Source organism: Octopus bimaculoides, chromosome 15 (assembly GCF_046866305.1).
Source record: "Octopus bimaculoides isolate indiv1 chromosome 15, ASM4686630v1, whole genome shotgun sequence".
Classification (NCBI taxonomy): domain Eukaryota; kingdom Metazoa; phylum Mollusca; class Cephalopoda; order Octopoda; family Octopodidae; genus Octopus; species Octopus bimaculoides.
In genome coordinates this window covers 15204647-15230541 of record NC_142942.1, presented here as the reverse complement: position 1 = coordinate 15230541, position 25895 = coordinate 15204647, and the positions used below count along the sequence as shown (strand labels likewise).

Sequence of the window (25895 nt, the reverse complement as noted above, 5' to 3'; positions counted from 1 at the left end):
AGAAAGAAACAAGGAGAGAAAAAAAGGAATGCGCAGTGGCTAGCGATCTATCATATATATATATATATATATATTATTTATTATTTGCATAGATGTAGGCGTGGCTGTGTGGTTAAGGTACTTACTTACCGACAATGTGGTCTTGAGTTCAGTCCCACAGTGAAACACCTTGGTAAAATGTTTTCTACTATAGCCCCGGATACATATTCTGAGTGGATAACATGGTAGACAGAAACAGAGAGAAGCCCACCGCGCGTGTGTGTGTGTGAATCTTTGTCTCTGTGTTGGCGCTGATTGTTTACGTTCCTGTAACCAAGAGGTTCGTCAAAAGATACCGACAGAATTAGAATAAATGACCAGGCTTTGGGTCGATTTGCTTGACTAAACCCTTCGGAGCGGTTTCTCCTAGCATGACCGCAGTCCAATGATTGAAACAAGTAGAGTTTAATCAGAAGAGAAACACGGCAACTCTCACCGGTCTTAGAAAGGTCTGCAAAGGCCACAAGAAAACATCTAACCCTTTGGTCAAGACCAAGCAAGCTGAAAGAGAAAAAAACGAGCTGGCATTGTCATATCTGGAACGCCTTCGATTATCGGTCTACACCACTTATACGTCACCACCACCACCACCACCACCACTACTACTGTGTCAACGCCTTCACCACCGCCTCCGCCTTTTCTCTACAATCATCACCAGCTTCTTTCTGTACGCCATCATCATCTCCATCACGTCCATCATCACCACCACCAGCATCAGCATCACCCGCTCCTTTAATCAATCACATCATTACCATCATCATCAGCAGCAGCAGCAGCGGCAGCAATACCATCACCACCACCAGCACCAGCATCATCGTCGTCGTCATCACCAACAACTAAATGAACACCGTAATGATCGTAAACAACGTTTGCCCCCTCTCTCCTCCCCTTTCGTCTCACCGTACAACATTAAGGGAGTAGCAGCAGGGGAGCAGTGGTAGCAGTAGTAGAACAGCAAGAGTAAAAAGCGAGGAGGAAGGGGAGAGAAAGACACAGAGTATGGAAAGAGAGTGGGTGAGAGAAGCAGCGAGCGTCGGAGTAACAGCGCTGCAGCAAAGAGGAGTAGTAAGAGTAGCTTCGCAAATTCACATACACACACATATATACACCCACGCGCAACCTCATATAGATACACACACACACACACACACACACACCCACGCATATACACGTATACATGCATGCACACATACGCGTGCGAGCAGATGGCAAAAAACGCACACTCACACCACACATGTGTGTTTGAGTGTGAGAACTTACTTTTTCTCACGCGTACCCTCTCTCATATCCATACTCATCTTCTTGCTCTGACACTCACTCATATTCGAGCGTACGCTCTCCTTTTCGTAGACTCTCCCAAATTTAGTCACCCTTCTCTCTATTCGTCACCCTCTCTATTTGTCAGACACATACACACTCACCCTACACTCCTATATTTCCTCTATCTCTCTCTCACTCACTCACACAGTTATTTATATTCTTTCACTCAAACACACTCTTCTTACTCTCACTCTCTCTATTCTTACCTCCCTCACTTTCTCCACACCCCTCTCATATATTCGTACTCTTTCACTCAGACACTTACCGTTCCCTTTGTCACTCCCCCTCTCATATTCATACTCATTCACTGTGACACTCTCTGCTTCCTCTCTCTATATCTCCCTTCCTCTCCCCCCTCTGTCTGTTTCTTACATATAACCCCCTCTCTCACATTCATACTCGTTCACTGTGACACTCTCTGCTTCCACTCTCTCTATCTCCCTTCCTCTCCCCGTCTGTCTGTTTCTTACATATACGCCCCTCTCTCATATTCATACTAATTCACCTAGACTGTCCCCCCTCCCTCTCTCTCTATATTCTTACTCCCCCCTTTCCCCCTCTTTATTCCTCACACACATAACGTTCATTACCTTCCCGCTCACTCATTCATAACCCAATCACTCACTCCCTCTCTTTTTCTACACACATACTCACACTCGCAAACGTATACACGCTCCTACATCTACGCAATCCCATATACACACAGATGTATATGTGCACTCGGCACTTTTATACCTTGGCTTTGGCTAGATCGAATCTTCTTACACGATCTTCTGCTTTAAAATAGTAGATAATATTGGTGGGGGGAAAATAACAGTGAGATATTGATATACTATACACGCACACACACACGCACATATATATGCACTAACATGTCACATATATAAAACTCTATAGATATATATTAATACATAGTTATATATATATATATATATATATATATATATGTAATAAATATTATTATGGTATGCTTTCGTTCTGCGATTTTCTCATTTCTGTCTTTGAATACGAAGACAGAATAGAAACCATCAACAGTGGAACTGATATTGTAAGCAAACAGTACTTTGGTCGGTGAGATTGGCCATTTTCACACATACACATACACGCATACAAACATATACACCCAGTTTATACATATATATATATATGTATATAGATATATATATCCTTCAGATATTTCCACACGGTGTGTTCACGTACAGGCTTGCTACTTGACAAACTAACACACAAACACACACAGGCTCTCGTAGATATCTATAAATTTATATATAGATATTCGTATATATATTTTAATATATATATATATACATAGAGAGAGTGAGAGTGAGTGAGAGAAAGAGCCTCATACATCCATACAAGCATATATAATATATATATATACACACACCCTCGTGAAAGAGCAGGAGTACATTTGCCAGTTTTGTGCGGTGTGTCACCGCTCTCTTACAATTTAATATTTATTTACAGGAACGGTATTAACTTCTAATATATATATCTATTTCTATATATACATAGATTGTCTGTGCATATATATAAATATTTATATATATATATATATATCCATATACACATATATATATATAAATATATATATAACTATTAATAAATTTACATATGTATATGTATAAGCAATACAATATACATTTATCCTGAAAACGGAGGATAAAGACAAATATATATATATATACATATATATAATTATATACACGTATATATATATATCAGCACACACATACATATAGATATATACATATACATGTATAAATGATAGATATATTGCTGTTGTAAGCACCGTAGTTGAAGAAAGGGGTTTATTTACCCGCTAAAACATAGGAGTCCCATATCTACAGCATTCAGATACTATATATATATATATATATAAATTATATATACACATTGTATATATTTATACACACTCCTTAACGCCGTGAAGTTCTTACAAAAATAGGAATCATGTCTTTCGCTGGATTAAGGAAGCAGATTAACAAAGCCAATCAGGTAAGGACCATCACCACTGATTTCCTTTTTTCGCTTTATATACATACATACATACATACATGAACACGTGTACACACACACAGCTGTTTGTACATTGACATCTAACCATATACATACACGACACACGTATATTACACACATGTATATACACGTACGTACACGAAATTATATATGTATACACACATTTTATTTATATATACGTATGAAATTACATACATACATACATACATGCACAAACTCGTGTATACATGTACATAAAGGAAATTATACAAATATCTATCCATCTCTCTCTCTTTCTTTCTCTCTCTCTCATACACACACACATATACATGTATATACGTGTGTATATATGATATGATTTCAAATGATATTTCGAAAATATATTCAAGGAGTAAATATATTCTAAAGGAAGACAAAAAAATCAATCTCGGATTACCAGCTGAGTGATTGGAAACGTGTAATTCAAGCGAACTGTAATTAGGAGTCCTTCATTTATTATGCCTTAAAGAATGCTCTACACATATCGTAATATTTATTGGGTTCTGCAATTTATCATCGTTTCTGGTTGGTGAATCAACAGAAATATCGACCTTTTAGCTCAGATCAAAGTGTGTGTTTGTGTAATATCTATCTATCTATCCATCTATCTATCTATATGTATGCATCTATCTATCTATCTATCTATCTATCTATCTATCTATCTATCTATCTATCCATCATTATGTAAAATACACATATATACATGCTTGAATGAAATAATACACACGTATATTCATATATGTACACACATACACATTTACTAATAATAACCACGAATATATATGTATATATATATATAAAAAACGTATATGTATACATGTTTGAATAATATATATTATGTATATATATGTATATATATATTTGATACACGTGTAGGGAGACTTGACAACAAACGAGTACCTGTATGTACATGTATACATGTTTTCGTCTCAAATTATCTGTGAATATGTATGTGTGTGTATGTGAATACACATGTACGTATACACACACACACACACACACACACACACACGCACTAGGATACACGCCTGCATTCCCACATGTCTCCATCTACATATGCACACTCACACACACGCATTTATATATACACATACACATGCATATATATATATGTATATACACATATGTCTATACACACACACACCTACACTTTTACTAATTGCCGATTTGTCCTTGTGTGTTCTATTGATACGTTCGATCCCAATCATTGTACACTACCACTATCATTCTGTTCTGTGGGAACCGTTATTTCACCAGCTGTGGCTTGCTTATTCATCGTTAGTCTACGAAATATATCTGTGTTCGATTTGATCCTTCGACTATCCTATCTATCTATCTATCTATCTATCTATCTATCTTTTCGTGCCTGCCTGCCTGCCTGTCTGTCTAATTAGTGGGATATATGTATATATTACTACAAATATGTATGTGCGTGTGTATAAGATCTTTTCCTATCTATGTATCGATACAAATTTGCCAATAAATATAACGTTTTGTATCTGAAATCTATCTAGCTATACACACATACACAAGACCCAGTAGGTTGCGGCCATGCTGGAGTCCCCAAAATACATTTGCTTAAGTTGATCGTTCGCTATGTTGTCTGTATCAAGAAATTCAGTCGGATGCATTTCGTGCGTTTGTCTTCGAGTTCAAATCCGACTCGAACGATTACTTGTTTAACACCGTCCTTCTAGATTGTGTGTGTGTATGTGTATGCGCGCGAGCACAGACACTATATAACTCACACATGCATGTGTATACATGTATATACAATCACTATACATCAAGCTACACATATCCACATGCTAGAAACTACGCATACACACGTATGCATGCATGTTGTGTGTATGTATATATATATATGTATATATATATATATGATATGGTGTTCTTGGAGAATAGAGTCGATAGTTATCTCGTGCGGCAAAAACTGCAATTTTTTTCGGATGTGTATATTTTAAGCATTACAGATTACAATTCTGGAAAAGGGTGGGAAATGAAAAAAAGTTTTCCCCTTCCTCCACATTTCAGTTTTGGCTTAATTCTACAGTCCCACCTCCCGTCAGATTTATGTTTTAAACATTTGAGATGAGAATTCTTTAAAAAATATACTCGACTTCTTAAACCCTAAATCTAAAAAAATAAAAAATAGTTAAAAAAAAAATTTTTTTTCGAAAACAGAGTCTCAGAGTTGAAATATTACGTAGAAGCGGGTGAGACAGAAACCTCTTCACCATCCATCCTTATCTTCTTTGCAGAATTGTCATCTAAGATATGGTTAAAGCACGCACACATCCCCAATCCAAGGAAATTACGACTCTATTCTACAGGAACGCAATATATATAATATATATAATTGTATTTTGACTAGTTGAATTTATACTGAAGACTGAGCAGTCCTATTGTGTTGTAATCTATTTTATTTCAATTATTATTTCGTTTTGTAATTGCTTTTTTCTCTAAATACAATCCCAAGTGTTTGTTAGCATTCAGTTGACAGTTTCTTGTCATCCTAGTTCAGTATAGTTTTAATTATTTCATTTTACTGCATCGTCGACGTGGGACGGGTAGCTTCCCGTAGCCCCCGTTATTTATTATTTATTGTTTTTTCAGGACCTCCTAGATTGGAGGCGAGCAGGCAGGCAGGCTGGGAATTATTCTCAAACGAGTTGCTTGGCCCAGGGAACTCTACTAATGGCTAACAGTGTCCGAAGTCCGGGTGGTGAGGGTTAAATCGGGTAGAATGTCAAATCTATCACAACCTACTCTTGCATTCCAAACTCAAAAGAGTCGGAAGAAAAACTACAAGAACACCCCCGTCCATTGCTCTAACGATTCTGGTAATCTATGGTCGTGGACTTGGCAATACTAATTCATTTTATTGACCCCCTCCCCTGCCCTAAAGGATGAAAGACAAAGCTGACATCGGTGGGATTTGAACGCAAAGCTCGTCGAGTATTTTGTCCTGTGCTGTAACGGTTCTTGCCAAGTCACCGAATTTAAATTGCAAGATTCCAACTGAGGATTGTATATATGTGTGTATATGCATGTATGCATGCGCGCTACATTTATACACATACATATATACGAAGACCGATGCCTACATGTAGATAGATATATATATATGTAGATTGACATGCATACGTGTGTATATATATATATAGTCACATGTAAATACGTATATATACACACACACACACACACACACACACATACACTAAACATTGGTTCACACATACATAGACGTGTATGTATATATATATATATATATATATATGTGTGTGTGTGTGTGTGTGTGTTTGTGTGTGTGTGTGTGTGTGTGTGTGTGCATAATCGCTCATACACACACATTAGAGTAGTCTGTGTGTCTCCCTTCAATAAATATCGGTGCGTTTTTTTTTTTTTTTTTTTCACAGAATCTTTTTTCAGTTTTTTTTTGTCTGTTTCGTGTTGTGGCAATATGCGGTAAAGAAAAGGTTCTTTGATAAGCAACCTTGGCATTGGTAAATATAATAAGGCTTATCACCTAACCCCCGACTCTCTAGCACCGACATGCCACTGTTATCCTCCATTTTTCATCACCATCAGCCTTTCACCACCCTCACAGCCACCGTCACCACCACCACCACGGCAGCCACCACCGTCATCATCATCATCACAACCACCAATACAACCACCATCACCATCATCATCATCGTCACGAGCATCACAATCATCACCATCATCACCGCAACTACCATCATTACCACAATTACTGTCACCATCATCATCATCACAACCATCATCATCATCATCACAACCACCATCGCCGTCATCATCAGCACCAGCATCCCCTACGCCTCCACATGGCATTTACATCTCAACAGCGCCACCATCACCGCCACCCATCTCCATCACCACCACCACCACCACCACCACTCTAGCATCTCCCTTCATCCTTACAATCCTCCTCCTCCTCCTCCTCCACACCCTCTATCGCCCTCCACTCGTCATTTGCAACTCAAGGCTCCTCTCAACCACCCCACACCACCTTCGCCTTTGTACCCCTTTTTTCTCCCCCCCCTCTAAACGAAGGGCGTCTGGGTGGGAGCAGAATGGGTTTTTTTTTATGTGATGGAGAGAGTCTCCTGATTTACTTTGTCGCCGTTTTTTCCTTCCCTCATTTCCTTTCCCCCCGCATCATCATCATCATCATCATACCACCACCACCACCATACCGCCATCTTTCGAGTACACTCTCCTCCCACTCCCCCACCCTCACCCCCATCCACCTTCCGCTGCCAACTTATTTCGCTGCCTTCGTTTTTTTTAATTGCTAACATGTATTCAAACATTCGCCGCCTTCGTCATCACCATCATCATCATCATCATCATCATCATCATCACTGTTCTTCTATTCAACACATCATCATCATCATCATCATCATCATCATCATCATCATCATCACTCTTGTATTCAAGCATCGTCGTCGTTGTCATAGTCTTCGTCATCGTCACCACCAGCATCACCACCTCCACCACCACCACCACCATCATCATCATCATCATCATCATCATCACCATCATCATCATCATCATCGTCGTCATCATCTCTGAGGCGTGGATTGGCAGAGTGAGTTGGGTGTCGGGCAAAATATGACTTTAACAGCGGTAATGTTATTTCGTTCCTTCCCCTCTGTACGTTCTGAGTTCAAATCATACCGAAATCAACTTTGCATGTTTTTTTTTCTCTTAATATATATATATATATATTATCTTCGAAACGTCAGGTTAGAATAGAGGCAGCTGATGAAGGAATATTCCAAGTGGCTTTCCGTTTTCCTGTGTTCGTTCCGTTGTCTGTAGTTCATTGTTCTAACGTCCTGTACCCTGATATGCATATATATACACATGTAGATGTAAATATGTACATATATGTGTGTATACATGTATATATATTCTTTGTATTATATATATACGTATATTTTATATTGTTCGTCCTACCGAACGAAGATCGATCAAATAAAAAAGTATTTAGTCAAGTGCTACTAGCATTGATTTAATATTTCTATAATGCATCCTAGATGGGAATAAAATTAAAATACTCGAGAGATGATCATCGTCAGCAGCATCGTCACCATCATAATCATAACGAACTTCAGTGTCCTCCTTCTCCACCTCCTTCCTTTCATCATCATCATCATCATCATCAACATCAGTAGTACACTGAACATACGAACACCATATCATTATTACAACCGCCAACGTGCGGTCACCATCACCAATTATCAATGAACAAGCCTGTACGCATATCGCCCGATCTGCTAGAAATAGCAGCCTAGCATCTTTGAAGACAGTCGTCTTCAAGAGAGAGAGTGAGCGGAAAAAAAGGTGAAGGTCACATTTTATATAATACATGCAGTTTTAGATGCCCCTAAAGGGACATGGTGGTCGTGGCTGGAACGCCTTTGGATATAAGTCAGAGAAATCTCACCTGGGGTTGAATAACACACCACCAACACCACCACCACCACCATCATTGCCACCGCCGCCAGCAACAGTAATAATTATGACTAACCATTGCTACGACCATCACAACCACTATCATCACCATCATCAGTAGAAGCATCATCATTATTAACATCACCGGTATCTTCGACGCCACCACCACCACCACCACCATCATTATCAATACCTCCATCGACATCGTCGCCATCATATGCATAAGGCTGGGTATTCACTTCCGTCACCTCCATCACGCTAGCCAGCCAGCCAGCCAGCATCAGTGTTTCGTACCACCTGCCTCATCATCATCATCATCATCATCATCAATTACTACAGCAACATTAGTATCGTCACTACCACCACCATCGTCATCATCATTTCCTCATCTTTTCTCAGCATCACTTAATAAACACGCCCTCACTACCGTTACCATTGTCACCATCAACATTGAGGCTTTTATACAAGCCGACGAGGAAAACCCTAAGTAGTCATTTGACCTGCTAGAAGCAGCAGACAAATGCCCTCTCTCCCCCTACTCCATCTCCTATCACTTTCTCATTGGCGAGCTGGCAGAATCGTTACCACGCCGGCATTTCATTCTTTCGGGGTTCGGTAAAATAAAGTTCCAATTAATATAATCGTTTAGCATCCAAATTTCAGGCCTCGTGCCTGTTAATAAAAAGCAATTTTTAAAATAAAGGCGGTGAACTGGCAAAATTACTTGCACGCCGGACAAAATATTTAGCGGCATTTCTTTCGGTCCTTTTGTTCAAATCCCGCCGAAGCCGACTCTACCGTTCATCCTTATGGGGTCGATTAAATAAGTACCAGTTAGGCACAGTTAAGGGGTGGATGTTATCGACTACCCATCTCCCTTCAGAAGTGCTCGTCTCGTGCTTACAATCTTAAACAGTTATTATTATTGTTGGGTTCATATACCACCGAGGTCAGCTTTGACTTTCTTCCTTCAAGGGTCGGTCGATGTAACCGACTGTTTCTAGCAATACTTCAGGCCTTCGAAGTCGGCGAAATCGTTAAGCACGCCGGGCAAAATGCTTAGCGGAATTTCGTCCGCATTTCACGTTCTGAGTTCAAATACCGGCGGTGGGGGTCAACTTTATCTTTCATCCTTTTGGGGTCGATAAAAAAAGTTCCAGTTAAACATTGGAATTGAAGTGATCGACTTACTCCTTCCCTAAACTTGCTGGCCTTCTGCCAAAATAGGAAATCAATATTTCAGGCCTTGGATTGGCAGAATCGTTAAGCACTTCGGGCAAAATGTTTGGCAGCACTTCTTCCGGTTTGTTTTACATTCCGAGTTCAAATTCTGCCGAGGTCAGCTTTGCCTTTCATCCTTTCAAGGGTCGATAAAATAAAGTACCAGTCAAGAATTGAGCGGTCAATATAATCGACTGATCCCCCTTGCCCTTAAATCAACACCAATTGAACAGATCTATGATGACAGGCATTCCAACTGTGACCATCCTGTCTTAGTCTTTCGTTCAGAGAACCCAGAATCACATTATTTGCAGTGCTATCTTTTTGTAGATGTTACAGTGTGACTTGAAGGAGATGCGGCTGCTATTTCGAGCTGTCGAAGCGACCACGTATTGATCTCATCGTTAGACCGGATTATGATTATCATTAAATCAATGGGGGTGGTTCCGTGAGAATCAGTTGAGCCTTGTCGCTCTCTGCGCTCTGAGTTCAAATCGCGCTGTGGTCAACATTGCCTTTCATCCTTCCGGTGTCGATGAAATAAAAAATGATTACTAAAAGGCTGTGTGTGTTTGGAGGGGTCCAGGGCTGTGTGTATGGAAGGGTCGCGATATATGGCCCGACTATTTCTCCTCCTAGATCTGAGACTATGAGTTTATATGTAATGTATATAAGAAATCAACACAAGCGTTAATCGGCGGTTTGTGTGTTTCGGTTTGCATGTGTATAATGTATGTGTGTGTGTGTGTATATATATATATATATATATATATATATATATATACACACACATGCATACGATATGTGAATATGTTCTCATACACACACACACACACACACACACACACACACACACACACACACACACACACATATATATATATATATATTGATGAGATATATGTGTGCATACATAGACTATATATTCACACATGTAATGTGTGTGTATATATATGTATATATATAATGTGCGTGTGTACATATGTATATTTGATACGAGGTGTATCTATATAATGTATGTGTGTGTGTGTGTATTAAGCACGTATTAACACGTGTGTGTATAGATATATGTACATAGACGCACACATAATATGAAATATATCTGTAAATGTATACGTACACACAAACACACACATACATATATTATGTATGTCTGTATAAATATCTAATGCATAACGGAGTAAGATAGCCGTGATGACCTTTTCTTGGTAATGTGTTACCGTTGTAGTAATTAAGAAAAATCTCTCAATTTCAAATACAGTTTCGATAGGAAAGCTCGGCCGTTATTTAACTGTTGTGAATGTTGTTGCTCTCTCAGATTTTGATGTATATAGTTACATACGTGCACTCTATCTATCTATCTATCTATCTATCTATCTATCTATCTATCTATCTATCTATCTATCTATCTATTCCTACACATACACATAAATATGATTTATGAATATGATTTAAGTGTGTGTGTGTGTGTATGCATATTTTTTCTTTGGTTTAATGGTTTCAGTCATAGGACTACGTTCATGCTGGAGCATCGCTTCAATTTATCTTCTTTCAGTTCTGTTGTTGCTTTATGGCTGGAAGATGGTTTATGATTGAGTTAGTAGCAGCTGATCTTCCCAGAGTCGTATCTTTGAATGGTTGGCTGGTCCGCTAATCGTTGTTTGGAGTTTATCCCAAATGTGTGTTTCTATTTAGTATCATCTCACTAGAGGTTTCTCTCATATTTCTGATTTCTGAGCAATCTCTTTTGACCCGAAGTCAAGTGTCCGTCAGTGGGTGAGACCAGGTCAGTTGCTTTTGAACTGGGAACTTCAGCAATGGAAGACGATGGAATTTGAGCCTGGATCGTTGAGTTTTGCTCAGAGATTTTTCTACCCACGCAGTATTGATAGCATTACACATACATACACACGTCTGTGGGTATGGATATGGTTATATATTTTCTCTCCTTCGATAAGGAGAGAGAGAGTTAAGAGAAAATCAGAAAGACTGATAAAGCGAAAGGACTAAAAGCATCCGACTACTGCTTTATTTATCGACCTTGGAAAGGTGGAAGGCAAAGTAGACTTCGCGGAATTTGAACTCCGAACGCAAAGAGCAGTTGTTCTAACGCTCGTATAATTCAGCCCAACGACCACCTCCGCGCGCGCGCGTGTACGTGTATAAGTACAAGGTTTAATGGTCAATTCGGCCAGCCATTCTTTCCTAACTTGACTCCTCTCGTAAAAATTGACCTCGTGACCTGGAGCGACCTGTTTATGGTAACATTTCTGTTCTAACTTTAAGATAATGTGGAGGCAAAAACAAGTCTATCCTGGCCAAGATATCTTCAGTGTGACAGTCAGCTGTTCACATACGTACGTACATACATACATACATACAAACTAGGGTGATTGATACGTAATAGTGGTTGTGGTGGTGGTAGTAGTAACCTTAATCGTTGTGATGTAGTAGTGATAGTAGTAGTAGTAGTATCGTTGTAATTTTAATATCGTGTTTGTAATGACAACGTAGTTTAGCTCCGAATCAGACCCTCATCGAACAGGCTTACAATCAAAGCTCACCCAACCGTGACCCTCCCGTCTCCGTCCTAATGAAGGAACTCAGAATTACATTATCTCATGTACCCGCCCCCTTTTTTTCTTTCTCTCTTTAAGACGGTGGTGCAGGTGCGTATGTAATTCAAGATTTCAGAGCTATTTGGCTGCTATTTCTAGCAGACTGAGCGCCCACATAAAGGCCCCCCCCCCTTCGTTAACTCGTAATAGTATCGTGTTGTTTCTGGTAGTGGTGGTAGTAGTGATGATGTGGTAATAGTATTAGTGAGTTGGTGGTTGTAGTAGTAGTAGAAGTTGTAGTATACTAGTTGGTTTCAGTAGCATTTTATTGATTCCAGACTTAGCGGGGGCGGGTAAAATAACGCGACGTCGGTCCCCATCCAGATTTGAACTTTGAACATACGAAGTATATATATATATATATATATATATAAAGGATATAGTGGCACAACAAGGTACCGATTTGTACTGGAAATAGCAGTCGAAATATTGTAATAAATGTATATATTATATATACGCCGGTTAAAATGCCTAGTGGCATTTCGTTCGTCTTCACGTTTTGAGTTCAAATTCCTCCGAGGTCGACTTTGCCTTTCATCCTTTCGGGGTTCAATAAATTAAGTACCATTTGCATACTGGTTTCGATCTAATCGACTGGTCCCCTCCTCCAACATTTCGGGCCTTGTGCTTAGAGTAGAAAAGAATAATGTGTGTGTACGTGTTTCTATACGTATATATGTTATATGCTTATATGTATGTGTGTGAATGTGTTATGTCTGTGTATTTATATACATTTGTGTGTAAGTGTGTCTGTCTGTATGCAAAGGGCAAATTGGATGCCGTTCCTTGTGTCAAGGACATTTTAAATACCGTGACACGGTTTCAAGTTTGAACCGAACCCGAGTAGCAGGCATTTATATAACAGTAATATGCACAATGATTATTCTGTCTATATCTATTTATTCAACCGTTCATCTCTGTGTGTCTAATAATCTCTCTCTCTACTTATCTATCACACTGTACAAAGCTCGATATTTTTTTTTTTATTAAGGCGGGTGGGAGAGAAAAGGAAGAAATTAAACAGACTCCCTTCCTCCTGTACTTGAGTGGTACTTTATTCTATCGATTTAAGATAATGAAAATTATAGACGCGCACGACGGTATTTGAACTTGGAACGTAAAAGCTAGGTAACTTGACAACGTAACGTATTTTTGTCCGACGTCTTACCCAATATGCCACATTACAGCCACTTTGGCCACTCACTCTCGTAATGATATTAATTATAATAATGATGGTTTCAAATTTTGTTACAAGGCCAGCAATTTTTAGAGGAGGTGTAAGTCGATTACATTGACCACAGTAATCAACCGGTACTTATTTTATCGCCCCCGAAAGGATAAAAAGTAAAGTTGACCTTGGCGGAATTTGAACTCAGAACGTAAACACAGATGAAATGCCGCCAAGCATTTTGCTCGGCGTGCTAACGATTCTGCCAGTTCGCTGTAATAATAATAATCCTTTCTACTATAGGCTCAATTTGTGGAGAGGAGGATAGTCAACCCCCAGTACTTTACTGGTACTTAATTTATCGACCCCGAAAGGATGAAAGACGAAGTCGACTCCGGTGGAATTTGAACGCTAAGCATTTTCCTCAGCGTGTTAACGATTCTACCAGTTCATTACAACAACAACAACAATAGCTCCTTTATTGGCCACAAGGGCTGCAAAACATTTAGGACAACACAAGGACAAAAGACAGTTGAGATTTACTTTGAAATATGTAAACGATTACAATTTACAAAAAAAATCTTAACAAACGAAATCCCCAATGTGGGGTCGCGGTAAAACACCACCCAGGGAGCATCCAAGAAACTACGTAGACCCCAAGGAACCCTAATCGCTGGAAGTACCATTTTAAGTACTGCTCTCTCCATACTCTTTTAGCCTGCGAGGCACCGGCTTAGGGTAGACCCACCTATTCCGACCATCCTCGCCACATTCACCCACCTTTCAACAAATTTTTCTGCATCTGTCACAACCCGCACCTTTCTTTTGAAATGGAATTTTAAGAATGTCGACGAGGCCTTGACCAAAGACGGAAGGGTCCTACTTCAGTCCTTTCAGTTTCGTCCACCACACACACACACACACACACAATCTCTTTCGCCATGGCCACCAAACAGAGGTAGTAATTAATAATTTGCCTTAATTATTTAACTTGCCCGGAAGCTTACACATACGTTTAACTAATTAAACTTACTACTAATTGCTATAGGTACTGGCACTCGCTAATTTGTTCCGACTGATTAGTTGTATAAATCAAACGCTGCCACGCCCACTTTTCTCTCCGTCTCTCTTTCTTTCTTTCTTTCTTTCTTTCTTCCTCCCTCCACGTGCTTCGGCATCTCCTCCCTTCTCTCTTTCTGCCATTGTTTACAGGTGTGGTGGGTAAGTGGGTAGATAAGTGGAAGGACGGGTAGGCAGGTGGGACAAATAAGGGGGCGTCTAAGTAGATGACTGGGTGAGTAGGTGGGGTAGATCGTGAGAGTGGTATCCAGATTAGATCGATATCTGGGTATATAGATGAGCGGGTGGGTATAGATCGATATATGGGTGTATATATGGCTAGGTAAGTAGGTACATTTTTAAATGCACAGGTGGGTGGCTGGGTATGGGTTATATATATATATATATATATATATATATATATATATATAACCCATACTAATACATCCTTTTGTTATTTACACCACCTGTCCTCGTCTGTTGTTGTTTTTTCGTACATTCTCCCATATATATATATATATATATATATATATATATATATATATTATATATATATGGGTGTACGGCTGACTGGGTAGTTAGATAGAGCCATGTGTTAATAGATGCCTGGGTAGGTAGATATACGGGTGTTTCGATGGCTAAGTAGGTAAATTCACGGATGGCTGGCTGGCTGTGCTGGGTAGAGAGATAAATAGAGAACAGCTGACTGGGTAGCAAGCTGGCTACATGGATACTTAAATGGGGGGCTCGGTAGATATATGGGTACATATATATATATATGCACCCAGCTGGACGGGTAGGTTTATAAATATGTGGGTGCATTAGATTAGGGGCGTGGTTGGGTGGATAGATAGTCAGCAGGATGGACGGGTATATGAATAGGTGGATATCTCGGTATATAGATTGATGGATGGATGGGTAGAGGAACAGTGGGGTGGATAATGCGTATGGACCCTAGGGGTACATGCATGGCTGGGTGGTTAAAAAGCTCGCCTGGCAATCCCTGAGATTTCGAGTTCAATCACACTGCACAGCAGCTTGGGCAAGTGTCTTCACTATAACCCCGGGCCGACTAATGCCTTGAGTGAATTTGGTTGACAAACTGTGTAGAAGCCCGTCGTGGTGTGTGTTTGTATGCATGTATAGATATGTGTCTGTGTATACACACATACATATATATAGAGAGAGTGTGTGTATGTACTTATCCCACCCCCTTCACCGCTTAGCAATAGGTGTTGGTTTGTTGATGTCTCCCTAACTTAGCTGTTCAGTGTAAAGAGACCGATAGAGTAAGTAGCAGACATAGAAATTAAAATTATCGAAGGGATTTCGAGTTGATTTGTTCCACTTAAACCTATCAAGGTGGTGTCCCAGCATGGCCGTGGTAAAAAGAAAATGACCGATTTGTGAGGTTACCTAGAACGAAAGACACCCGGTTTACGGGTGACTAGATATTTCGAATGCGAGAGAAGAAGAAGAAGGAGGGGCTGGGGCTGGGGCTGGGGCTGGGTGGAAACAAAAAGATAGATATCGATGGTTAGGCATCTGTTTTGATATTACGTGGTGTAGGTCAGCTCTGACGACCGGCAAGCGAGCTATGAAGAACGAGGGGTAGTGTTCGTATTTCAGAGTTTATCTACAGTCAGACACGTTTCTTTTGTCGTAAATGATTAGTTGTGTGTGTGTGTGTGAACGCTTCTCTCTCTTGACCGGGTGTCTTGTGAAAGCCACATGAATTTATCAGGTGCTTTGATACAATTTACATAAACGCGTTTTTTTTTTTTTTGGCGGGGGTGGGTTCTTTGTACATGTATACACACTCGTATGCACGCACACTTTTTGGTAATTTCTCAGATTAACACCCGCACGATCGTCACTAGGGTGTTAGGGTTAGGGTTTTATGGTTAGGGTTAGTGTTTAGGGTTACGGTTACGGACGGAATTCCTAAAACCCTAACTCTGACCCTAAAACCCTAATCCTAACACCATAGTGAAGATCGTGTGGATGTTAATCTGAAAAATTACCCACTTTTTCTCTGTTCTTACGGTGTGTGTATACGCTCGCATGTTTCTATGTACAAATTTTTAACGAGAAAGTACGCAATAAGTGGTGTAGAGCTGGCGGAGTCGTTAGCACGCCGGGCGCAAATGCCTAGCGGTATTTCGTTTGACGCTATGTTCTGAGTTCAAATTCCGCCGAGGTCGACTTTGCCTTTCATCTTTTCGGGGTCGATTAAATAAGTACCAGTTACGCACTGGGGTCGATGTAATCGACTTAATCCCTTTGTCTGTCTTTGTTTGTCCCCTCTATGTTTAGCCCCCCCCCCCTGTGGGCCATAAGGAAATAAATAAGTGGTGTACAGTCAAGTGTTATATGTGTGTGAGTACGTGCATATGTGCGTGTGTGTGCGTATGTATGTATATGTATGCACGCGTATATATATGTGCGTGTATATGTGTCTGTGTGTGTGCATATATAAATTTAAGGGCCCTTGGGCATAACTGTTTACCGGGCCTCTTTGAATGTGTGTTTTTCTAGAGTTAACATGTAGAAAGTGGGCCCCTCAGAGCTCAGGGCCCTCGGGCAGTGCCCGATTGACCGACGGCTCAGTCCACCCCTTGGGCGGAGGTATATCAGTGGCGTATGGTGGTTGTTGTATTGGATGTGCTCCCACACCCAATGCCACCAAATTTCAAGTAGAGGTATATTAAAAATTTTCCATTAAGATTTGGGGTTAAATTAATGAGTAAGTTTAATATTTATAATGAATTTACCATTTTCGATGGTTGTGCAGCGCACACCTAGCACACCCGGAACATCTTGAAGTGTATGTATACCCCAGCAGAATATTTGGGGTTGGTTGAAACAGTTCATGTTCCAGCATGTTCTGTGTGTATCCTCTTTATGCTTGTCCGTACTGAGTAGGAAAAATAGATTCTGGGCGCGACCAAGGCCGAGTCGGAACGGATCAGAGTGCAATAGGTGTTGTTCCTCTGCAGTTATTGTCGGGACTGTGTGCATCCCAGCACAATGCCTGGTGCTTGTTGCAACTAGTTTCTGTGTGTACGTTCTTTATGCTTGGAGAGATGCACAGTAGTTTTAAAGTGTTCTGGAGTATTTTATTGTGACTGGGTGTTTGTAGGTGTAACGGCAGGGAGTATGGAAGGGAACTTGTGTCCCTTGTCTGTCAACCCAAGCGGTCCTTCATTTTATCTTTGGTCTTTTACTCGTTTCAAGCATTGGGCTGCAGCGGGTTTAGTCGAACGAATCGACCCCAGTTGTTAAAAAAAAATCTGGTCCTTAATTTATCGTTCTGTTTCACCGAACCACTAAGTTACAGGAAACGTAAACAAACCAGCGCCGGTTGTTAAGTGGGGTTAGGGTTGGGACAAACACAAAGACCTGTGTATACACACACATTTAATTTGGACAAAAGCCTCAAAATTCACTCTTAAAAGCTCCTCTACTTCTCTTTATCGGTTACCACCTCTTAATTCCACCTCCCAGAGTAATCCGATAGTAAGGTGTTTATATATAGACGACGGCTTCCACAAATTCTACCAGATTTACTCACAAGACATTGGTCGGCCCGGAGCTATAGTAGAAGTGACGAGCAATGGAACCGAACTTGAAACCACGTGGTTGCCAAAGCGAGCACACTACCAATCTATTATGTTGCATCAGTAGTGTGGGTGTGGCCTATGAACAACCTGTTACGATGAATCGTACACCTGTTTGCGGTCTTTATGATTTGTTGTGGTTTGTTGTAGAGATCTTTGCGGGGATCCCAGCTATGACTGACACAGTCTTGTGATGGATCTTATGTAGTGTTCGTACATCATTATCATTGTTGCTTTCTGTTGGCCAAATGTGGTGCTTAAAATTGCTCTTAGTAGGTTTGTGCGTCGCTTTTTGCTTCCTTCACCAAGTCTTCTGTCTGTGAATGTACCTGCATGTGTGTGTGTGTGTGTGTGTGTGTTCGTGGAGGTGTTAATTATATCTAGCTTTGAGTATTGTGTCTTCTCTATGTGTGGTATTTTTATGCCGATGGGCGTGTGATGGCTGTATGTATTTGATGCTGTCTGGTATTATTATTGCTTGTAAGAAGAGAGAGAGAGAGAGAGAGAGAAAGAGAGCTTTGGTAGGTGCTTCTGTACGGCTGTTGTCGCGGAGCCAGGTAATTTAAGTAAGGCTTCTAAAGTAAATGTGCAGCTGTATCTGAAGAATGATAGGAGGATGTGAATATTATGTCATTTGCGTATGAAGCTGTCTGCTTGTTTTGTAGAAGTGCTAGGTGAGGAGAAGTTGTGTAAATTACAGGTTGAAAAAGAACAGTTGAAAGGACGGATGCCTTCGGTACACAATCCAGCAAGTTCGAAGGTTCTGGAAGTGTTGTTCTTGTGAGCTACACAAACTCAGCGACCTGACAGTTTGCTAACCGGCGGCGTTTTTGTGCTGTTTCTTAAGGACGTGTTGAATATTTTATTTGTATCGAGTGGATAAGTAGAGGTGCAATGGCCCAGTGGTTAGGGCAGGGGACTCGCGGTCATAAGATCGCGGTTTCCATTCCCAGACCGGGCGTTGTGAGCGTTTATTGAGCGAAAACACCTAAAGCTCCACGAGGCTCCGGCAGGGGATGGTGGCGAACCCTGCTGTACTCTTCCACCACAACTTTCTCTCACTTCCCGTTTCTGTTGTACCTGTAATTCAGCGTGTCAAGCTGAATATCCCCGAGAACTACGTTAAGGGTACACGTGTCTGTGGAGTGCTCAGCCACTTGCACGTTAATTTCACGAGCAGGATGTTCCGTTGATCGGATCAACTGGAACCCTCGACGTCGTAAGCGACGGAGTGCTAACAACAACATCGAGTGGATGGCGGGGAATAGAGTCGAAAACTTTGACGTCGGTGATGATGGCTAGAATTGGTACACTGGTTAGTCCACGTTATTCCGGAAGAAGCATAGGGGTCTGTTTTCCCGGTTTCTTTGGCGCATATACTCTCCTTCCTGGACGGAACGCCGGTCCGTTGCAGGGTTACTCATATTTGCCAGTTGAATGGACTGGAGCAACGGGAAATGAAGTGTTTTGCTCGAGAACACGACACATCGCCCGGTCCTGGAATCGAAACCACTATCTTATGAGTCTAACACCCTAATCACTAAACCACGAGTCTCCGCAAACTTTTTTGTTGTTGAAACCATCGAGTATTTTCTCCGATAGATAAGACGGGACAATTGAGCCGCACGCCCTGGGAGATGCTTTTATGAGGGAAGCACTTTTGGGTCTGCTGTATAAATCTGTATAGGCTTGGAGACCCGAGGATGGTGGCTGGAGTAATGTGGAAATGGAATGTAGTGGGGCTGAATCTATGTTGGGGATTTGTAGAGGAAGATTATGTAGATTAGTGATATCCTGGATTAATGTTTCCTCGAATATTTGAGGGTTTATATTGAGGGTGACGGGTCGCTATGCTGCTACTGCATTTGGGTATTTGTTCACTTTTAGAATTGTTTTAAGCTTTCTCAGTTCTCAGATTCTGGGGACTTCAGAGTATTGATACGAGTAATTGCAGATATTGACCGAGTACAGTGGTTCCTTCAGACCCTTTGGGTTTTTGGTAAGTGCTTATAATTTTCCCTGGCCCTTAGGCTTTTGAGCTTTTAGGTTCCTGATGAACCGAAGGGCTGAATTCGTAGTTTACGTGTAAAGTATCGTATTTGATGGTATAAACGACGCACGAGCGTCTTAGACGCATCCCAATTTCAGCAACGCATATTCTAGAACAAATGTTTTTAGTGCATTAAAGCTCATGGGAGACCCAACTTCGTATAGAAGATCCAGGCTGATTTATTATTTATATTTGTATGAGACTTTTTATTCGTTGAAAAAGGTGCGTGTATATGCCATCAAATACAGTACACGTTTTTCGTCTTCGTGGTTGTGGAATTTCGGTGCAAAAAAGTGTCTTGACAGGAGCACTTGCCTTTGTTACTTTGGTTGTTGATGAGCCGTTCTAGCCATGACCATCTCTGTAGGGAACTCCGGACTACATTATCCAACGTGTCCATTTAGAAAAAAATATATATATAGTGTGTTGAGAGACTTCCAGCTGTTTCAGCGACCGCGTAGAGCAGGCTTGGACAACGTTTTAATGAGAAGCGGGCCGCATGTGACATGGTCCATCATCACGCGGGCCGCACTACTAAAAATATTTAAGGTAATTTTTCTCTAGACGTGCCATTTCAGAAAACCCTGCGTGCCGCATTTTACCCATAAATGCTGCAAATGTTTTATCGTTGGCTCGACGATTCGGCACATGACGATGACGACGACGACGACGATTATAATTAATCGTTTGCGATGGGGATTAAGCTGTAGATGATGATGATGGTTTAGTATGTTGATTACAATGATTATGATGATGATGATGATGGTTTAATACTGAAACAGAGGTCATTGACAAACAGTTGTGTTAAGACGAAGTAAAGGTGAGGTGAGACAATAGCAGGACGAGTGATCGAATGATGGAGGGGGATGTAGTGGTGCTCATGCCTTGCTGCCTGTAGCACAGAGAAGCGCAGGATTTAATAGCAAAAAATGTATGTGTGTGTTTGTGGTGGGGAAGAGAGGTAGCGTTAGAAAATCCTTGCTGCTGCTGCTGCCGCCGCTACTACTACAACTACTACTACTACTACTACACCCAGTCCTTCGGTATACCACCTCTGTTTCTATTAATTCGTCTACTCCCACCGCTACTCACTGTCATACTCTACTACTACTACAAGAACCACCTGTTATGTTCCACCAATAGCTACATTATTGTCTGATACATGTATCTATCGATATTTACTTTCGGTGGCTGACTGCCTGCATGGCTCTATGCCTACCTACCTGTCTGTCTGTCTGTCTGTCTGTCTGTCTGTCTATGCATCTATCTATCTATCTATCTATCTATCTATCTATCTATCTATCTATCTATCTATCTATCTATCTATAATATGCATCTATCTATCTATCTATAATATGCATCTATCTATCTATCTATCTATCTATCTAATTCACGAGGGGGTTGCTGGAAAGATCCTAGCTTTGTGTAAAAGAAAATACAGGCAGATCGGTTAATTATGATTTTATCCAACATTTCCCCCCCCTCTCAGATTCACACACTTATTGCAGCGGTCCTTCAGTTTTTCGAAGCCCTGCAAAAGATCTCCGAAGGTTGGGCTTCCAACGAAGTCCTACGTGTCACCCTTAAAGCCAGGAACTTTTCAGCACCCACTCGTACGTGTCGATATGTCTGTCTACTTACGTTTGTATATCTTGTTGTATACACTCTGCCTAATGGAGCGACGTGTATGTATGTATGTATGTATGTATATACGCATATACAAATGCGTATATGTATGAGTGTATATGCATGTGTATATGGCAAAAACGTTAGCACGCCGGGCGAAATGCTTAGCGCTATTCCGTCTGCCGTTACGTTCTGAGTTCAAATTCTGCCGAGGTCGACTTTGCCTTTCATCCTTTCGGGGTCAATAAATTAGGGACCAGTTACGCACTGGGGTCGATGTAATCGACTTAATTCCTTGTATGTCCCCTCTATGTTTAACCCGTTGTGGGCAATAAAGAAATATATATATCTCTTCGTGTGTGTGTGTGTGTGTGTGTGTGTGTGTGTGTGTGTGTATATATATATATCTATATCTCTCTCTATATATATGCATGCGTATTGTGTGTATGTGCATATATGCATATATATATATATATGTACACGTTTACACATATATGCATAATGTGTGTATGTATATATAATGTTCTATGCATTTATGCTTGTATATCTGTAATTTTGTATACACACACACACGTGTGTATGTGTGTATAGGATCAAGATCTGTATGTATGCGTCTGTGCATGTATATATATATATATGTATGCATGCATGCATGTGTGTATATTGTTTTTATATTTTGTTAAACAACCAAACACTGATCACACGAGCCCTTTATATAGCCCTCCCTCCCTTCCACCCGCCCAATCTACACCCTCTCACCGCACCCGATCTTCACCCTCTCAACATACCAATTCCATTATTTCACAGATCTCTTTGTCAATGCCGCGGTGTTCGTCCAACAGAGCTTCTCTCGTCTCTGTGTGGGCGTATGGCTTCTCCCTCGTTTGCATAACAATTTATACACGCACATATTACAAGTGTATGTGTGTGTATATATATATATATATATATGTTTAATACGCATACAGTGTTTTCTACGTTATTACGTATTTCTCTATTTGGTAATGCTTTCTTTGCATGCGTGTATGTAAACACACACTTGCTTGTGTTAGCATGTTAATGTGTTTACATACACACACACGCAAACACACACATGTATGTAGGTGTATATAAAACCATTGCTTGTTTATTGGCATACACGCTTGTTAGTGTCAAAATGTTAATATACGTATACACACCCCACACAATTGTATATGCATACACATATATGCATATGCATATATATATATATATATATATATATATATATATATATATATATATATATATATATATATATGAATATAATGGTTGCATGTGTATATATACGTGTACACACTTGTTTGCGCATCATCATGTTTAATGCATGTTCTATGTATGCGTTCACGTAAACATACATACACGCATATATAAATATACGCATAAATACACGCACCTGTCTCCGTCTGTTTGTCTGTCTCTCTCACTCACGCACACACATACATGCATTTATGTAAACACACATATGCACACGCATATATATAAACATGCATACATGCATACACACTCTTGTTTCTCGCACGGAAGCACACTTCTCGCATAGAAGTGTGTGGGCGTGTTGATTTCGGATTTTGCTTCTCAGGAAACACCAATTCTAATTGCAATGCTCCCTCTCTCTGTTTCTGTGTGTGTGTGTGTGTGTGTGTGTGTGTGTGTGTGTGTGTGTGTCTGTGTGAACGAGAGAGAGAGAGAGGGAGACAGACACAGAGAGAGTGAGTGTGTGGTACGTTTTATTCATGTACGTGTAGTCTGCATTTATAACTGTGTACGTATATGCGTCGCTTTCTGCAGTTTGATCCTTATCCATGTATGTGTGTGTATATCTATCTGTCTGTCTGTGTGTCTGTCTGTATGTCTGTATGTATGTATGTATGTATGTATGTGTGTGGATGTGTGTGCGTGTGTTTTAGTTGCACGTTTGATCGTGAAATGGGTTTTATACGTGCGTACGTGTACGTGTGTGTGTTTGTATGCGCATGTAAATCGTTGTTTACAATATTATTTCGTTATCTATTTATATAATAAATAGTGATTATCATCAAACGAACCGAGTGTTGTGCATTGGCACAAACCTCGCACCACCACCACCACTACTACCACTACTACCACTGCAGTCGCTAACACTGCCACTAACACCACCACCACCACTACTATAACAGTCGCTACTACCACTGTCACTACCACCACCACCACCACAACTACTATTACTACTACTGCAGTCGCTACTACCACTGTCACTACCACTACCACCACCACCACCACCACCACCACTACTACTACAGTCGCTACTACCACTACCACCACCACAACTACTATTACTACAGTCGCTACCACTGGCGCCTCAACCTGTACCATCACCACCGACACCACCATCATCAACAACACTACCACCACCACCGCCACCACCACCACCACTGTACTCACCATAACCACCATCGCCATCACTGTTAATACTATTTCTGTTATCACCACTGGCACTACTGCCAATACCGTAACCATAACCATCACCACTCACAGAACCAGATCACCACAAGAAATGGTTTCTAACCTTTGCCCTCCACCGCCATGCCCCATCCACCCCTCCGCCCTTTACTACTGATTTCCTGTTGCTAAATACCATGGTAAATATATTTACTGTGGAGGTGGGAGGAGGTGTCGGTGGAGGAAGTGATGTTGTTGATGATGGTGGTGTTGGTGGTGGTGGATGTGATGGTGGTGGTGGTGGTGGTGGTGGTGGTGGAGACGGTGGAACAGTGTTAATGGTGGTGTTGGCAGGAGGAGGATTGATGGTGGTGGTGGTGGTGGGTGTGGTGTTGTTGGAGGTGGTAGTGGGTGGTGGTGGTGGTGGTGGTGGTGGTGAATGCGGTGTTGTTGGAGATGGTGGTGGTGGATGGGGTGGTACTGGCAGAAGTAGTTTTGTCGGTGGTGGGGTGGTTGTCGGAGTGGTGGGGCAATAGTAGTTAGTGGTAGTGCTGATGATGAGTGAAATGGCTGTGATGGTATTGGTAGTTGTGCTGGTAGCCGTGGTGAGTAGTGTTACTGGCGGTGGTGGTAGTAGTGGTTGGAACTGGTAAAGGTGATGATGGCGATGGAGGGGGTTGGTTGTTTTGGTGTGGGTGGTAGTAGTAATGACTGTAGAGGTTGTGAGGTGGTGTTGGTGAGGAACTGTAGTAGTGGTAATGGTGAGGGTGGTGGTGGTATTTATTTTGGTGAGTGTAGAGGTGATGATAAAGCATGTTTGTGTGAGCGAGTTTGTCAAACTGCTGGAAATAGCAACCAAATGAGCAGGAGTGGCTGTGTGGTAAGTAGCTTGCTTACTTACCACATGGTTCCGGGTTCAGTCCCACTGTGTGGCACCTTGGGCAAGTGTCTTCTACTATAGCCTCAGGCCGACTAAAGCTTTGTGAGTGGATTTGGTAGACGGAAACTGAAAGAAGCCTTTTGTATATATATATATATATATATATATATATGTGTATGTGTGTTTGTGTGTCTGTGTTTGTCCCACCCATCATCGCTTGACAACCTATGCTGGTGTGTTTACATCCCTGTAGCTTAGCGGTTCGGCAAAAAGAGACCAATAGAATAAGTAGTAGGCTTCCAAAGAATAAGTCCTGGGGTCGATTTGCTTGATT

At 41.0% G+C, this 25895-nt stretch overlaps 1 protein-coding gene across 5 annotated transcripts in view; it reads left to right on the top strand.

Annotated features, from left to right (window-relative positions):
- Positions 1-1840: 1840 nt before the first annotated feature.
- The window catches only part of LOC106872901 (endophilin-A), a 190397-nt gene continuing 166342 nt past the window's right edge, over positions 1841-25895 (top strand). For 2 of the 5 annotated variants that reach the window (XM_089363479.1, XM_089363478.1), the window contains exon 1: positions 1854-3357. In XM_089363479.1, coding sequence (XP_089219605.1) covers positions 3313-3357 — 45 coding nt within the window. In that variant the 5' untranslated portion in view covers positions 1854-3312. Of the gene's footprint in view, positions 3358-25895 lie in introns of all 5 variants that reach the window. The other 3 variants (XM_089363475.1, XM_089363476.1, XM_089363477.1) reach the window with 3 other exon arrangements.